Source organism: Triturus cristatus, chromosome 11, assembly GCF_964204655.1.
Source record: "Triturus cristatus chromosome 11, aTriCri1.1, whole genome shotgun sequence".
Classification (NCBI taxonomy): Eukaryota; Metazoa; Chordata; class Amphibia; order Caudata; family Salamandridae; genus Triturus; species Triturus cristatus.
Genome location: NC_140594.1, coordinates 1174867801 through 1174886256, shown reverse-complemented (window position 1 = coordinate 1174886256; position 18456 = coordinate 1174867801). Strand labels below are relative to the sequence as shown.

The 18456-nt window shown below is 43.6% G+C and overlaps 1 protein-coding gene across 2 annotated transcripts in view; it reads left to right on the top strand.

The window, feature by feature from the left end:
• The window catches only part of TP63 (tumor protein p63), a 546450-nt gene that overhangs the window by 26433 nt on the left and 501561 nt on the right, over positions 1 to 18456 (top strand). The window contains exon 2 of one of the 2 annotated variants that reach the window (XM_085635887.1): positions 15047 to 15238. The exons of the other annotated variant lie outside the window; for it this stretch is intronic. Within the exon in view, the coding sequence (XP_085492013.1) occupies positions 15162 to 15238 (77 nt within the window). The 5' untranslated portion in view covers positions 15047 to 15161. The remainder of the gene's footprint in view (positions 1 to 15046; positions 15239 to 18456) is intronic. 2 annotated transcript variants of the gene reach the window in all.

Below are 18456 nucleotides of genomic sequence, written 5' to 3'. Positions count from 1 at the left end.
AGGAACATTTGTCTGGTGTATTCACTAATCGGTGGCTAAACATATGATGGGACTTATGGTGAAGCTGCCAGACTCTCAAGTGGCACAGAGTCCCAGATGCTGCTGGAAACACAGCGGTAGTTGTATTGTTCGTTGATTGGTTGGTGGCGAGAAACTGAGTTGGGGGACACTGCTGTGCCTCGTATCAGTTTGACTGGGAAGGCATGCCAAATGATAGGGGTTAAGTATAGATTTGGTAAAGAGTTAATTCCCAGATAAATTTAGTGTAATGTTGGGCCGCATTAATAGGATGTTTGAAGAACAGTTGGATACTCTGAATTAGTGCGACTGTCCTTTTAGTGGCTTCAGTGGACTTTTGAGACCACATGGAATAGAGGATGACTCTCATTCTTTGCGCTCAGATGCATTGTTCTCAATTTGTTTGGAATAACTAAAGAAAGTATCTATCATAAACAGCATTGTAACCAATACTTTAAATTATCTTCAGAGTGTGCTTGGGGTCTCTTCTTTGGTCCTGATTGGATGACTTTGTTTCAGTTTCCTGCTCTTGATTTCAATTACTTCCCTCCTTATTGTTTGTCCCAACTCTGGTGCATTTAGGTTTCACCCTACGTTTTTGATTGGGCTTGTGTTTCTTTCTGCTGCTCTTGTCAGGGAACTATTTTTCCTTTTTCAGGACTTTTTATCATTACCAGTCGAATAGTGCATGTCCTGCTTTCCTCTCTGCTCCCTTGACATCCCTGTCATGCTGGCATTCCTTTCCCTCTTCCCCAAAAATCCTCTTTCTCGTCTCCCTCCATCAACAACGTAGCTGCTGCTAGGTTTCTATCCTCTTGAGTATCTCCTGTGACCCTTGGTGCAGATCACTTTCTGCTATTAGCTTTGCCAGTGCTTGTAGAATGAGTCTTAAGCATTGGCTTAGCCAATAGTAGTGGGCAATCATAGTAAAAATGATTTTTTTTGTGCATGGAGGTAGTTTGCCACGTTGCATCTGAATGCAACATTGTTTGCACTGTGGCATGGTATTACTATTATTTTGTGCACTTGTTGTTCTATCTCTCCGAGATGGTTGACATGCATACACACATTTACGGTCTTCAAAAAGGCTGCCTGGCGTTATTGGCTTGGCCAGTGCGTGCATTTCAGCTTTACCAGCCTTAGCAAAGCATATATACGGGTAGCAAACAAACATTGGCAAAGTAAGACTGATGGGCTTACCCAGTGCTTGTATGACACATTATAGCTGTCAAAAACTCCTTTCTTTTGGCTTTTCTGTATGCTTGCAGTGTCTCAAACCATTCTGAAGCGGCTGAAGAGTAGTAGATGTGTAATACAGAAGACATGAAGCGTTATTTAAATGCAGTTGTAAAACAATGGAACAATATAAAAATCAATTTACGAACACTGTTTCTGTGAGGTAGCTTTTGGAAAGTGTAGCTTAACTTTCCAACCTCTTTATTTATGGCACTTTGACCAGGTTACCCCATTTATCTCATAAATATGTGGTTTGGAACCCCGAACAAGGCACACCTATGCCCAGATTGACGTTAATTAGTGGTCATTGCCAAACGGGTTAATAACTACAAAAATCAGGAGGCCATCACAAGGAACCAAATCAGGCAGGCCTATCATGCTCCCCGTCAGTCCTAGATTAATCTTGGCTGCCTCGCCATGCCCTCAAAAAGAATATTTCATTATCTGCATCCCAGGGCGTATATTGCTTTTCACTCATGGATTAATCTTTGTTTTTCAGGGAACAAACTCCTTGCCTGACCTGCAAAAGCTAGAAAACCAGTCATTACAGGGCTTTTCGTCATTTTTCCTGTGGCACTCCACATATCCAGGATCACCCACTTCACTATGCCATCAACTCGCTTAGGGCCAGTGCATCACTAAAGGTATCCCTGTGGTCCAGGTGCCCCTGATTAGAGCAGCAATCGTGAATTTCGTCAAAACCATGGGTTAGCTGCTTTCATAAAATACAGAACAGGGATGGTTTGAGAACTTTAGGCACAGTCATGACATACTGGACATTTGAATAATGGGCATGCAAGTACTGCATTAAAGCACTTCACTAGCTATAATCTCAGGCTTGCAATGCTACGTCAAGCACAGACTTAAAGATCCTGTATCTATGCAGATCTCAAGGTTATTGTGATACTACCGTAGGTTCAAATGAATTCTAGTTCGGTTGTTGCACTGTGATTGGTCTACCTGTGAGCTTTGCCAACATTTGAAATTGACTGCATTCCTTTGGGAGCCAGTGTAGAGACATTAGTGTTGTTGTGAATTGTTTGAATTTCTTCAACCCATGTCTGAACCTGGCTGCTTGGTTTCGAACCTGCTTCAAATTTTGCATCAGTTTAGTTTTTCCTACACCCGTGATTTCTTGTAGATGGAATTCTTTCTGAGCATACTGCTGTTGTCTTTCCACATTTGGAATAACTGAGGGTGGTGTTCATTCTCCTTTCCTAGTTGCCTTTGGTAAATCGTAAGTAAAATTGGTAACCCCACAAGATATACACTTGTGAAAATGCGTGGGCAGCTCTCAATTGGTATCAGCTGGGCGCATTTGGTGACAGTGTGTTCCAATGTAGAGCCAAATACAATGCATCTCCTGTTCTGATGGATACTTTTGCCTGTGGATTCCTCACCTTATGAATGAATACCCCCTGCGCCAGCATTTTGCAGAAATTCTTTCCTAGCTCTCCCACGTTGACGAGGATCTCACAAATTGCACGGCTCCGCTAGCGACACCGTATGACATCATCGGAGCCATAAGGGGACCCCGTCGGCATGCTGACGTCAGTTCCCTTTTTTCCGCACCGTCGACGCATAACGGTTTTTCTAGGGGCTCTCCATTTTCTTCAAAGAACTTTGTATCACTTGTTGGTTTCTGATGGCTACTTCCAGGAAGACAGGATTTAAACCCTGCAAAGAGTGTGGCGGGCATATGTCAATCACGGACCCGCATGAAGATTGCATCTGGTGTTCATCTTCGTATCATGACGTCGAAGATTGTCGAAGCTACAGGAAGATGAATCCCAGGGCTATTAAAGAGCGTGAAGCTAAGTTGTTTATGGCCAAAGCCAAAAAGGAGAAGAGGGGTCGAAAGAAGGCAAAGACTTCGTCTTCGTCTTCCCATACATCGAAGTCGAAGAAACATAAGAAGTCCAAGAGGAGACACCATTCTTCGAAGACCACGGCCTCAAGGTCACCGACTCCGGCTGAGCGGCCTCGAAGAAAGAACTTAGTTTCTCCATCTCCTCAGGAGACGCCGGTTCCATCTCCGGATTGGTTTCACCGGCTTCAAAAGGCTCTTCGCTGCATGAAGACTCACCGGCTCCAGTGATGTCTCCGGTGCCTAGGGAGTAGTCTCCAGGCCAAGTGGCTTCACCTGTGTGGGCGCCGTCCCCGCCGCCTCCACCTCGACCTCAGGAAGGTACGGATCCATATCCTGCTTTTCCTGCTCCTGGGTCAGATTTTTCGCATTTCCTAAATGCGATGTTTGGCATGTTTGCCAGAGCCTCTGCTTCATCCGGTGCGCCTTCGGTGCCCGTGGGTCCTTTGGTCTTTAACTTGGGTGTTCCTCAATTTTATCCCCAAGCACCCTTTTTGCCTTTCTCGCCGACGACTCCGGCTTGGCATTTCCCGGGCGCCGAGGTCCTCCTCTCCGGCTCCTCGAACTCCTTCGGCTGTTGACTGGGCGCTGCCTCGAGTTCGATCAACGTCGAGGTTCGAAGCAGAGGCTCCTCCGTCAATGACGTTAATCCCTTTACTGGCGTCTCGTGTGGCGCCGCCGACGCAGATTCCTAAGCAGCGCTCTAGGAGAAAGGCGCAGAGGCTCCTTGAAGAGGAGGAATATACACAGAATCAGGAGGAAGGAGAGATTGTTGATTCTATGGATGAGTTTGAAAGCCTTCGTGAGACTAGTGGCTTGGATACTTCTCCTGAGTATAATCTCCCATCTGTGAATGCTGGTGTTGTGCAAGACATTGCTCCTTATCATGTGGTCATAAGGAAGGGGGCTGATTTACTTGGTATACAGCTTCCCTCAGCGGAGGTGAAATCTAATATTCTTACGGAGGTTCTTAATACTTCTTCAACTTCTGAACCGTTGCTTCCCTTTACAGATGCTGTGACAGAACCAATAATGGAGGTGTGGCAGAAGCCTTTATCTGCTCCTGCGGTTTCTTCGTTCCATCTCTAGAAGGTACAAGACTGCTCCTGGTGGTCCGGCTTTTTTTATCTTCACATCCTACGCCGGAAAGTTTAGTTGTCCAAGCTTCTTGTTCGAAGCAATTTTCTGGTTCTTTCCCTACCATTCTTGGTGATAGGGATTCTAAAAAAATGGAGCAGGCGGCAAAGAAGGTGTTCTCCTCTGCAAGTATGGCTCTTAATTCCACTAATGCAACCTGTCTTCTTGGGAGGTATATCCATGCTTTGATGGACTCAGTCATGCAGCTAGCTTCAAAGTTGCCTGAGGAGGATCTGGCTAATTTCTTGGAAGGCCTCTCTGATTCACAGGCTGCGGCACGTCGGGTGATTCAATCGGGTCTGGACACTGCTGACTCTGTAGCTCGTGTGATTGGGGTCTTTTGTGGCTGCAAGGACACAGGCTTGGCTTCGATCGTCTGGTTTCTCACCTGATGTTCAAGCGACTTTTGCTGGATTTGCCATTTGATGGGTCAAAACTCGTTGGTTCAAAGGCGGACTCGGCCTTAGAGCGTTTTAAGGAGAGCAGGGCTACTGCAAGGTCTCTAGGCCTCCAGGTGCAGTCCAGAGGATATGGCTACAAGCGGTATCGTGGATTTGGGAGATCTGCTTCCTTTCGTGGCTTCCAGCAATCTCAACAGGGTCAGCAACAGCAGAATCCCTTGTACAAGTCATACAGAGGGAAGAATAAAAGAGGTCTCGGGGGAGCAGCTCAATAACAACCGTCCTCCTCTTCCTCTACTTCCCCTCCCGCCACCGTTGGTACATCAGGAAACCAGTTCTTGATCCCCCATCTTAGAACATGTTGGTCCGGTTGGAGGTCGGGTGTCCCACTTTCCCCAAGAATGGAGTCTGATCACGTCAGATCGTTTTGGGTTTTGAATCTTGTAGAGAATGGGTACGCCCTTCCCTTATTGGAGTTTCCTCCTCCTTACCCTCCTCGCCAGGGTTGGTGCTCAGAGGACCACTTATTGCTTTTACAGCAGGAGGTTCTTACCTTGCTACAGACAGGAGCAATAGAGGTTGTTCCGGAGTAGGAAAGGGGTCAGGGTTGCTACTCCTGGTATTTCCTGATCCCCAAAAAGGACTGTCGCTTTAGACCAATCTTGGACCTCAGGAATTTGAACCTTCATGCTTGGAGATTGAACGGGGCAACCTGTGTTCCTTCTCTGTCCCGCCGGATATAGTGCATGTTATTTTATCGTCCAGGCGACACTCCACTAAGTCGGTTTACGCTTCCAGATGGTCCAGATTTGTAGGTGGTGCGGAGAGAGAGAGCCACCTAGTGCCTTTCGTGTAGCTCGTCCCTTATTGGAGGAATGTATTATCTCCCTCCTTAATAGATCCTTGGAATCAGGGTACCTACCGTTGGAATTCAAGGAGGCACGTGTAAGGCCTCTATTGAAGAAACCTGGTGCGGATCCTGCAGTGTTAAAGAACTACAGGCCTATCTCCCAGCTGCCTTTCCTCTCAAAAATACTGGAACAGCATGTATTAAAGTCCCTGACTTTGTATCTGGAGTCTCACCATCTACTCCATGAGCGACAGGCAGGGTTCCGAGCTCATCACAGCACCGAGCTGGTGATGCTCTCGGTGCTGGATGAATTAAGAGGCATGGCTGACTGTAAGAAACCGAGCGCCCTGATTTTGCTAGATCTATCAGCGGCGTTCGATACGGTCAGTCATGCCCTACTCTTGGATAGACTGCATGATTTTGGGATCAAAGGCCTGGCCTTTACATGGTTGCAATCCTTCCTTTTGGGAAGGACACAAAGGATACAACTGGGGGATGAAACATCGGAGGTGGGGATTTTGGAATGTGGGGTGCCACAGGGCTCTGCCCTGTCCCCACTCCTATTCAATCTCTACCTACAACCTCTGATTGCATCACTGGCCAGCAGGGGCTGTAGAGTCTTTAATTATGCGGACGACACGCAGCTGTTGCTGAGTGTCGATAATACAAGGACCGCACAACTCAACGCCCAGAACATCTTGAGGTACACTGTACAATGGATGACTGAAAATCTGTTGAAGATCAATCCAGATAAGACTGAGGTATTGGTGATTCCATCCACCGCCTCACCTTGGAGTGACCTCTATTGGCCAGCGGAGCTAGGCCTTGCTCCAAAACCAAGTCTGAATGTAAAGAGCCTGGGGATCAAACTGGATTGTGACCTCTCAATGTCGGAAGTTAGCCCCTGTCCTCTCTCAATCGATGATGCGCTCAATCGTAGCAGCAACTGTCATTTCAAGGATAGATTACGGAAACGCTCTCTATCTTGGCCTACCTAAAACTCTGACTAACAGACTACAGGTCGTGATGAATGACGCGGCACGACTTATTTTTAGACTCCCAAGGAGAACTAAGGCCTCCCCCCTGCTACATAGCCTGCATTGGCTCCCCATTAAAGAGCGAGTGGGAACCTATGCACGGCTCATAAAGCAATTTACGGTCAGGCACCAGCCTATATTACAGATCGTTTGGAGGTGTACAGCCCAGTGAGAACACTTAGATCTTCAGATTCTCAGCTATTGGTCTGCCCCCGTTACAAATTAGTAACTAAGGGAGGAAGAGCCTTCTCTGTGTTAGTCCCTCAGCTATGGAACACGCTGCCTGAGGTGCTGCGCAGGGAAGGGAACCTCCTGCGGTTTAGAAAGATGCTAAAAACACTGTTGTTTAGAAGAATCCTGAGTGTAACTTAGGCCAGAGAGGGTCTTTCATTCTGTGTTTGCCAAGTTTGTTTACCATCGATTTCCGAGCGCCTAGAGACCTGCAGGTGAGTGGGCGCGATATAAATCCAATATAACAATAACAACATTGACCCTTTGAAGGCCTGTTTGTCTAATATTCTGGGGTTTTCACTTTCTTTGGTACAGCAAGGTTGTACTGTAGCCACTGTTAAGGGCTATTTGTCGGCCTTGTCGGCTTTTCTATGTTTGCCAGACCAACCGTCTTTATTTAAGTCCCCCATTGTCATGAGGTTCATTAAGGGCCTTACAAATAAGTTCCCTCCCACACCTTTCATTATGCCTCCGTGGGATTTGAATCTCGTTCTTAACTTTTTAAAGGTTTCTCCGTTTGAGCTGCTTCATACTTGCCCGTTGAGGCTTTTTTCATTGAAAACGGTTTTCTTGATTGCCATTACCTCGGCAGGGAGGGTAAGTGAGCTTCAGGCTCTTAGCTCGAAACCTCCTTTCTTGACCATTCATGCGTATAAGTTGGTTTTAAGGACCAGGGCTGCTTTCCTTCCCAAGGTGGTTACCCCTTTTCATTTGGGACAGTCCATTACTTTACCTACCTTCTATCCTCCTCCTTATCCTTCCAAGGAGGAGGAGACACTACATCGTTTGGACCCTAAGAGAGCTGTCCGCTTTTACTTTGATCCGGCAAGAGATCTGAGGCTGGACGATCAGCTCTTTGTGGGCTATGTTGGGAAGATGAAAGGCAAGGCTGTGCACAAGAGGACTCTCCAGGTGGATTATCTTGTGCATCAAGATTTGCTACGCCTTGGCAAAGAAGGACCCTCCTGAAGATATCTGAGCTCATTCCACCAGAGCTAAGTCTACTTCTTCTTTGGCTAGAGATGTTCCTGTTGTTGACATTTGTAAGGCAGCAACTTGGGCCTCCCTCCACACCTTTGCGAAGCATTAATGCTTCGACTCTGAGGTTAGGAGGGATGGCCATTTTGCTTGTTCTGTTTTGCAAGATTTTCTGGTCTAGTTAGATGGACACCCTCCTCCAGGAGAGGTACGGCTTTGGGAGTCTATTCATAAGGTGAGGAATCCACAGGCAGAAGTATCCATCAGAAGAACAAGTTACTTACGTCCGGTAACGCTTTTTCTGGTGGATACGGTGTCTGCCTGTGGATTCCTCACTGTGCCGCCCACCTCCCCGTTGTCCACCTGTTTCCACCCAATTTTTTTTTATTTTTATTTTATTAGGTCTTAATCATGTTGATATTTTAATAATGAGAAATGCTTATTCAGTTGCTATTTCTCTGTCTTTATTGCTTATGCATTTGTGAGTTTATAAATGTGTATATATTTGGTATGCTATGTTTACATTTGAAAATGTGTTGGTCCGCCCATTTGCCTCGGTGGCATGGAAAAAATGGGTGGAAAAAATGGGTGGAACTGACGTCAGCACGCCGACTAGGTCCTCTTATGCTTCCGATGACGTCATACGATGTTGCGAGCGGAGCTGTGCTATTGTGACATCATCGTCGACGTGGGGAAACTAGGAAAGAATTTTCGCGGAATGCTGGCGCAGGGGGTATTCAAAAGGTGAGGAATCCACAGGCAGATACTGTATCCACCAGAAAAAGCGTTAACAAAGGTAAGTAACTTGTTCTTTTGTGTAAATCAGCACAATAGTACTAAATGATCTGGTAGAGCATACACAACTGAGTGGTTGCAGAGGTTCGTGGCTGTCGGAAGACCGAGAATTCTCTTTGAAGGCATGGGGTCTTTCTCTAACAGGCTCTAAGAGCAGATGTTTCTGCTGAGATATAAACGCCATGATGAGAATGAGGGTTTTACTAGAGGAATTGCAAAAACTACCCAAGCCAAACTGTCAGAAGCAGGCCTGTAGCACCCCCAAGCCCAGTCCTAAAATATAGGCGTGTTGTCCTGTAGTGTAATCTTTGTTCACCTCATATTGGGTATCCTCACTTGAACAGAAAGGCTCTACCTGCCGTTGGTGGATGAGTTTTTGGCAGGGATTGACATTTCAGCATTCTTGAACTGCAACAGTTTTTTTTCAAATTATTTCTAGCGTAAACGGATCATAAGTACTAAAAACATGCTTGAAGCGCAGTGCAGCACTCCAAACTGTACAAATGGTATTGTGTCACCTTTTGAACTGTGAACTGTTGATTTAAAGAATTTATATCCTGGTAGGTTATCTCACCCTTTCATTCTCACTAGGATGATATGAATACCATTGACCTTGGCAATTAAAAACATCTATCCTTTGATTTGGGCCAAGCAACCCTCTGAGCGAAAGTACACTTTACCAAGACCTACATCATGTCATCTAGGTGATGAAGCTGATGTGAGGTTTTATGTCGAAGGAAGCGCAGAAGTCATCAAACTGTGTTTCTTGGATTAATATGCTTTCATAGTCACTGAGCCATGTCATAGTCTGCTACTGGCAATTTGAGTCCCAGTTGAGCGTTCGTATCATTTGAAAGGAGAAGATGGCTCGAGATCTACAATCTGAGGCCAAGTGCTGAAGGTAAAGGACATCAGGACAGGCTATATAGTTTGAGTTGTAGATTTATCAGGAAGTTGACCTCCATTTTGGTGCGTTGTGCTAGGCTCAAAAGTTTGAATCATTGATTTTAGATCCTCTTTGGGTATGGACGAGGTGCCTTTGAACTCGGATGTAGCGGCTCTACTCAATGAGGGTTATAAATTATTGCAGATCTTCCGTCCATTCTCTACAGATAGAGGTTACTAGGTAATAGTTTTGCTGCTGACTATACTGCATCCACAGGTAAGCTGGAAAGAAGCCCACAGTATAAGCCCAGAGAGCCAGTCTTGGAAATATTCTTCCTCTTTCTAGTTCAAGTTGGTTTTGAGAAACAGTGGCACTGGCAGTTATTTACAGAGCACAGATCTGCACCCTTGGTAAAAAAGCATGATTCCAATCTTACATTTACCACACCTGAGCAGTCGATATTTCATTTATCTAAAAAAGTCAGTTGTTCTCTGCCTTGGATGAGGAGGCTGTTTAGTCGCTTAAATTCTACCACCGTCTCAGCACAAAGAAAATCCAACATGAATTCCCTAGATCATAGTTTTTACCAGAGCTCTACCCTCAATTTGCACGTTTGCCCCAGCTGTGGCTCATCTGTTAAGGCAGATGAACGTCGCCCCACTGCTCTCTGAGCAGTGCAAAAAGGAAAAATAAAATAATAACACAATGTTATCATTTTACTGTTCAGTGCTGAGGCAGGGTGGGCTGTCCTATCCTGACTGACTGCAGTAGCCAGCAGGGAGGAGGCGTTATGGGCATCATAAGTGCGCATGATGGTTTGGCCAGCCGTCTTAATACAGCCAGACCGTCATGCACATTTAGCATTTCCCCACCGGCTCTGTTGCACACCTGCATTGCCCACTACTTCTGATTGCCAGCAGCCTAAGTGGTTTGCCCCCTTGAGACCAACGTGAAAGTTCACACAACCCTGTCAACTACTGCCAGTACCCATGCCAAAACCAGGTGGAAACCTGATGTCTTGACTGGTCCTTCAGTATAAATGGGGAAGGTAGGAAAAGCAGAGCAAGAGTTTACTGTAAACAAAATGCATACTCTGCCCCTTCTGTGTATGAAATCATTAGCCTTAATGAGTCCTTTCAGGACTCTAGGCGGTGTGTGTGCAGCATTTGCATTCCTCACTTAAGGTCTCTTTCGAAGATTGAAATGCAATTCAAGTTAATGAATCCTAAGCTGGTAAATATTTTTTTTTTATTATATTGTTTTGTTTTATGTTTTTGAATATGTTTAGGTGAGCCGAATCTCAATCTGCCACTTTCCTAGAAAGAATCATTCTATGAAACAATTGCATGCTCCTTTTTTAGGAGATCTACTGGTTTAAGTTCTCAGCTGTGTCACACAGAGGTGCCGTTTTGTAACTTTGTTTTTGAAGGAGCAAATTTGTTATTATCCCTCCAGCATTGATACATTAAATACCTTAGTGATGTGAGAGTAGAGACTGATTTTACATATAATATCTGAGCTTCATCTAATCTTTACCAAATCCTTATAGAAGATTAATCGAAACTCATGTTACACACAACCCAAATTTCATATTGTCATAGCTTAGTAAACAAAAGAAACCACCAGCATTAAGAAGCCTTGTGTGAAAGAGTTCACCTTACAGTGTCTAGAGCAGTTAAGAATGTTATTAGAATCAGGTGCTACAAATGAAGTGCTTATGAAGTGCTACAATCTGTATCGGGCCTCAAGAAATCTATTCGCCAATTTGCTATGTCGAGTTCTGTTTTATCAGGCGTGCTATTTATAGGGCATACTGACCGTTCTGGTGAGCTGACAAAGAACAAATTTGGTTCACTCAAAGTGAATGAACAAAAAAGATGCCTTTAAATCTTTTTTTTATCTTGTCCTATTTACTCTGTGTTCAAGGACAGAGGTCAGATGTCAGCGTATGTCTTCGTACAATTTATTAGAGGATTTTGTAAAGTGAACTGTCTGACAATCATGCTGTAGAACAAGTGTGTAATAAAAGGCTGTAGAATTCGAGTTTTTTTCTAACATCAATTTATATAGTTTATAAATGAACTGTACAAATATTTAAAAATATATTTCAGTTGTTGTGAAAGCACATTTTTTGGATTTCTGTGTGATGGAAACAAAGATATATGTTGTCACAAAATTGTTTAAAGCTCAAGACGGAAGTGATGCTTTTTGGCAATAATGCCAGTTTGGACCCCTAGTTGGTGGCCGGAATCTATGGGTACTCTTCCAGTCCCCTCGAGAAAAGTAAAAAATCTGGGAGTAGTTTTGGACGAATGCCTTTCCATGCAAGCCCAGGTGAATGCAGTAGTTTCCTCCACCTCTTACATTCTTAGGAGCCTGAGGAAAGTGCTCTCGCTTGTACCTATGGAGTGCAAATTTACCGTGGTCACAGCGTTGATTTTGTCTCGCCTTGACTACTGCAATAGTCTCTATTTGAACACGCAGGAAGGTAACCTTGATAAACTTCAGATGCTCCAGAACTCAGCAGCTAGGCTGCTTACGGGAACGTCAAGGTCTACCCCTATTTCAGACGCCATAAGGAAATTTCACTGGCTACCTGTAAAAAAGCGTATTCTATTCAAAGCTCTTTGTTTAGTTTTCCGTGCTTTGCAGGGTACAGGCTCTTTACATCTAAGACAACAATTTCGCTGGTATGTTCCAGCAAGATCATTGCGCTCCCTGGGAGCAAAGCTTATCATCCTTCCCATCATAAGGAAAGCCAGAAGGGGTGGGAGAAGTTTTGTGGCAGGAGCGGCCAGGGCCTGCAATCAGCTTCCGTTTGAGTTGAGGAATTCTAAGGATCTTCTTACCTTTAGGAAAGCGCTCAAAACTTGGTTGTTTTGATTCTTTCGCTGCAAGTGTTGGGAGAACTACAGCAAGCGCTGGGACACCTTATGGTAGCTGTGCGCTATATAAGTTCTAATAACATTAACATTATATATATATATATATATATATATATATATTTTAAAAAAAATTAGAACACTTTACTTGGTGATGTGCAATTGATAATTTGCTGAAACTCGGTTTCACTGTTTATACACTATATAGTTTTATCTGTAAAACTGCATGTTGGCGGGAACGTTTGTGGCCATTTCAATGGAAAGTGTGTTGTCTGTACATGACAGTGCGCTACCACATGAGCGTTGCATCACCACTGAGCATACTTGGAAATGCTATGGGTATTGCATCTACCCAAGCCAATTCAGTTTCTGCACATATGTATTAAATTTTGCTCTAAGTAGGCAATTCTTTTTTTCCACCGCGCCCTCTGCCTGTGAATGATGCACACAATGGCATTTTTGGTATATCATCAGGGCCTTGCCTACCCACTCTATTACCTTGCCCACAAAGTGTGCCCCCTCTATCTGATTAAATCCTTTGTAGGACCCCAAATCTTGGAATCAGTTCCTTCAGAAAGCACTTAGCCAGTGTTTGAGCATCACTTTTCTTTGTAGCGTAAGCCTCAATCCGGGCACAGACCATACAGACCACCACCAGTTCATACCAAGACTTGTGGGTTGGAGGGAACTCCGCAAGTCTATCTGTAAATGTTCGAAAAGTACCTTGACTGTGGGAAAGTGTCCTGATGCTGTGAGTGGTCCCTTACCACTATTAACAGTCCCCAGGTAACACAGTTCTGACATATGATCTTAGCATTTTTCTGAAAGTTCTTATTATACCAGAATTGTAAAAAAATAGACATGGCATCATGCCCCAAATGTGCAGGTCCATGGATAGTAAGAGCCAAATTATATATCAAAGCATTAGGCAACCTAATCATTGTGTTCAGTCCTACACAGATCCCATTAACCTCGGTACCCTCCTTTTGCCATTTGGCCTTTTCTTCCTCATTTGCATTCTGTTTTGTAGCAGATGAGGATCCATATTAACAGCACCTTCTTCTTTTGAGATTTGTTCAGTGAGCTACATACATAATTCTTGTCTCTACCAGGGCAGTGGCTTTAGCGGTCCGGCCAACAAAATTATTACTCTGTTGCATCAGCCGTCACTTCAGATGGGCAGCACATTTAATTATTGACAAAACCTTGAGCAAAGCTAATACAGTGAGGGGCGTATAATTAAGGTACCATGTTTTATTTTAGTACTGCTCGAGGTCGACAATTCTCTTTCCTCACAAAGCCTACCAAAATCGTGCAGAACCCTAAAGGCATATTGGCTGTCAGTATAAATGTTTACTGTCAAATCAGTTCACATGCTCGAATAAGAGCTATTATTTGAGTTGCCTGGGCAGATAATTGTGATATTCGTCTTACTTCTACTCCCGTTTGTAATTTAGTTATGATGCAAGCTGCCCTAGCTTCCCAGTTTTGCAGTTTAAAACATGATCCATCTCCCATAGAGCTGCATCTTTCAGCAAAAGCTTTATCTGACATATCAATTCTGCCTTTAGCCTTTCACCAAAATGCAATCGTATAATTATTTTATTTGATCTCCCACAGGTAAAGGCATCAATGTAGTGGGGTTCAAAGAAGTACAATGTTGTAAAGTAATATTGACAGCTGACAATAGAATAATTTCATACCTAGTCAGTTTGGCATTGGTCAAATGGTGTGTGGGAGTTTTGTTTAACATGTGTCAATAGAATTAGGAACATACACGTTCATTGTATTTCTTACAACAAAACTCGCTCTGTTCCACCGAAACTGCTGCTACTGCCCTCAGGCATTTGGGAAGAGCTCTGAATACAGGGTCTTATATAGCCGACATAAATGCACAGGGTACTTTAAGACCTCCATGTTCCTGAGTGGGTACTGCAGGGGCACATCCCTCCTGCCCATGTGTAAATGGAAGGAGTTGTTAGTGTAATCTGTAATCCCTAATGCTGGAGACTCTACGAGAGCTTTTTTAAAATAGTTTGAAAGCTTTACTGATGTTTACATCTAAGAGACAGGGTCAGTAACATCCTTGTGTGTTGTCTTATAAAGGAAGAAATTTGGTATCCATTGTCTGTAATACCCTGCCATTCTTAGGAATGAATATACTTTGTTGTGTTGTTGGGACAGGATGTTGCGTTATAGCACAAATATGTTCGGGTGATATTCTCCTCTCCCCTTTTGAAATTGGGTGGCCTAAATAAGACACCTGCTTTCTACAAAACTGTAATTTCTTTGGGGATGCTTTGTGACCGTGAGATGCTAAAACATTAAGAAAAATTATAGTGGCCCATGTGCACTGTTCTTCCGTATCAGCCGGAGTCTACAAATTGTATCCGTGCCAACCCAGGTTCCAAATCCTGTTGATCAAGGTCTGCTTTTAGTATTTGTAAATATATGGAATGAGATTCTATACACCCTTGGGGAGGTTTTGTCCATGGAAACATATTGGCTGTCGAGATGTAGGGGAATGGAGATGAACGCATTTGCCAGGTCTATGACTGAAACGTAAGTGGCTGATGATGGTAAGAATGGTAGTGGGGTTTGGCACCTCTGGAAATCTGGGTTGAACTATCTTGTTAATCTTATGAAGGTTTTGAACCAAAGGCCCTTGCACTCATTTGCGCACCAAACAAATTGGTGAATGACATACACTTCCCTTTGTTTCTACTAGGACCCCCTCCATAACCACTGCTGAAAATAATTCCTGCAATCTCATCTCTCCCGCCTTTGAAATATGATACTGTGGACCTCAAGGCAGTACAACATTTTTCTTCAACACCACATGAATGGGATCCACATTCAGCATTCTTCTCACATCAGATTTGTTCAAAGCACAAACATCGACTAACATTCCTTACGTCAGGTAAACAATTCAGAATCTGATTATTCTTAAATATGATTGACCCTCATTTGGGATATAAATGGGTGTTCACCACTGCATTCGAAGGAAGCACCATCCGACGTGCATTTCATAGTAGCATTCATCTTTTTCAATAGATTAGAACTCAATAAATTGCAGTTACTTTTGTCAGAAACCACAAAATGTTTGCCTGTAATTGGACCAATGATAACCAATGATAAACATTACAGGTTGACTGATAGTGCAATATTGTTTTCATAATATGAAATGATTTGTACTGGTTTATAAAATAATGAAGACTGATTTATAACAGTTATATATTTTAACATTAATCAGAAATCAATAAATAAAATAAAACAAATTTTATAAAAAAAGGGGAAAAAACTATGTACTTGTGTATTCATGTGTGTAAATTATGTATTGATTACATGTAGTTATTAACCCATGCATAGATACAATCTTAGGTAAAGCAATATAGGTCTAAGGGGAGTTGTTTTTCATTTGGTTGTTTAGTTTTCCCCTCTTGCTCCTAGACCTCATATGCCTTTAGAGGGGGTGCCTTTATTTACAAGTAAGTTAACATTAAGACCATGAACCTTTCCTTGAACATAGGGAATGACAATGCAGGTACCACTACTCCCATTTCTCCTCTGGGGCAACCCTATGCTTCATAGCAATTCTCATCATAGGTATCTTTTGGCCATCATCTGGTGTGGAGTTTTCTGCTGTCGTTGGTCAAAATAATTTCTGTTAATTGGACTCGACAGAGGCCCAGGGCGGGAGATGGGGGAAGGTATTGAGTTTACATTGCACCGGGCGGGGGGGACTTCATGCTTGTTTGGAAATCCTTGGGGTTATTAGGGCATACGTTCTTCCATTGATCATTAGAGCCACAAATGCGGTATCCCTGAACTGACTGGGAGTGTCCCCCTTTGCCCCGTTCCCTTCCTGTGAAGCCTCCACCTCTCTGCCCCTCCGTACTTCCACTGAATCCCAGCATTTTCTCTCTATTGATATTAAACTGTGCTTCTCTGTATTGCTTCGCCCTCCTAAATAATAGGAAATACCGCCCTCCCACAACGGAGGCTCAAACACGATGAAGCAATAAAAACAACACCCCACCAGGAAAGGGATTTCACTTTTATAAAAGGAGATGCAGCAAAACACTGTTTTCTAATGGTATGCGTGTGTGTGTGGGTGTGTGTGGGTGTCTTTCTGTCTCCAAATACGTTATTTCTATCACTGTGGATCCTAAAAGTACAACTTAAAACAATCACTTACAAACACAGAAAGAACATAAACCTATGTAGAGCACATACATGGTCCGTTCGAATAGCAGCACAAGGTTTTAGTAAAAGATCAAATGTTTTAAGAAGACCAAGAAATCATCATAAACATTTTAAAAACTACCTAAAAACCCATGGAAATTTTAAGAAATGTAAAAATGTGTGGACCACAGAGAAGAATTCAAGTTACACAATACAAGTTGATGAAGCCCTACAGTGAGGTAATAGCCTCACAAGTACTAACAAGAGAGATCATGGTAAATCTAATCCACATTGCCATTAGAAACTTGGCTATACAGATTACAATAACACAAGATGTATCTGACTGCATTATTCTGTAAGCTTCCTTGCTCCCATGTTCCTACAAAGTGGTGCTGTCCATTTCTTCCGAGACTGACTATACAAGGGGCAAAAAAAATAAAACATGCTTGATTGACTTTGGTTGCCTTTGGCAGCAGATACAGTTATCAACCACCCTGTCTCCTGTTTTACACCATTTCGCCTCAAAGGATTTTACAGGTAGGCAGCCGTCCCTAAATTGTCGGTATAGTTGCCTTGCCAAAGAAGGTACAATTTTGCCTATGGTGTCCTCAAAAGACTGTGTCAGTTTAAAATCAATAAAAGCAGCCGAAAGAGATCCTTTACAATTTGCTAAAAGTTCAGTCTCGGTAAAACCCCAGTAAACTGCTTTAAGGTTGGCTTTGTTAAACTGGCAAAGGGTTTCTGTTTGGTCCAATTATGCGCCTAGACTTAACCTCTGTAACATATTCTTGAAAGTATGCCGCCACTGTATCGTACTCATGGAAGTTGGTGCCATCAATTCACAAAGGCCCACTCTATACGGCTCGAGTGCTACAGTAGGCCATAGCTGATGCCAGAATATAAGCAACCTAAGCTCAATTTTGTTGGTCATTTTCTTCTGGGCCAAGTAGAGAGGGATCCAAGGTGTACTTGCAGGGAGATTTAAAAGAGATCTAAAAAAGATGTTCAATTACTAGCAAGTAATTTGAATTAGTGCAGCTCCATAGCTCCATGCCATACAAGCCTGCACCTAAAGCTTTAACATTCTAAATCTCTAACACAGGTGCCACCGTTCGAAATATAGTTTTCCTGTATATTTTAGCTATATTCGCCGTATGATGTATCAGGGATAGCTGTGCCCTTTCCATCTTTGGGATTCAACTTAAATTCTTAATTAGTTTCAGGCCAAGATAAAACTCAGACACTAGCTCTAGAATGGCGCCTCCCACTTGGAGCTGCTTATTGCACTTAGTTGTTGTTCCGGATGAGAGGAGCATGTATTTTGTTTTGGAGCTATTTAGCTCCCAGCCCCGTTGCCTGGAAGTCATTCAGCCACTGTTGGAGCCCCTGAGGTGACTTGGAAATAAGCAGTGTGTCATCTGCAAAAAGGAGAGCAGTGGCCCCCGCCCTCCTTTTTTTGGTCACACCCATCCCTGCCTAATGCCTTTATGGCATCATTTATAAACCAGGTAAACCGTGTTGGCGCTAGGACGCACCCCTGTCTTATTCCTTTGTCAGTGTGGATAGCCTCTGTTAATGCACCATTCTCCCCCCACCTCACTTGTGCCAAAGTGTCCACATGCAGCCTTAATAAGATATTCTGTAGGGGAGCCGGGCCTCCCATTCATTCTAGAACTTCCCGTAGCTTGGGTCTGGGGACCATATCGAACGCGGCTCGAAGATCAACAAAGGCAACTTACAGGAAGCCCTTGTTGACATCACTTCCCTCTAATAGATTCAAGTGAAATGGAAGATTAGATCTATGATGCTCACTTGGGGTCTGAAGCTTGCCTGTCACTCAGAAATTATACTCCCCTCACAGATCCAATCCTGGAGATGAGCAAACTCCTATTTGCAGAAACATTTTTGGAGAGAATCTATGAGGCTGATAGCCCTGTAGTTCATGTAGTTCAC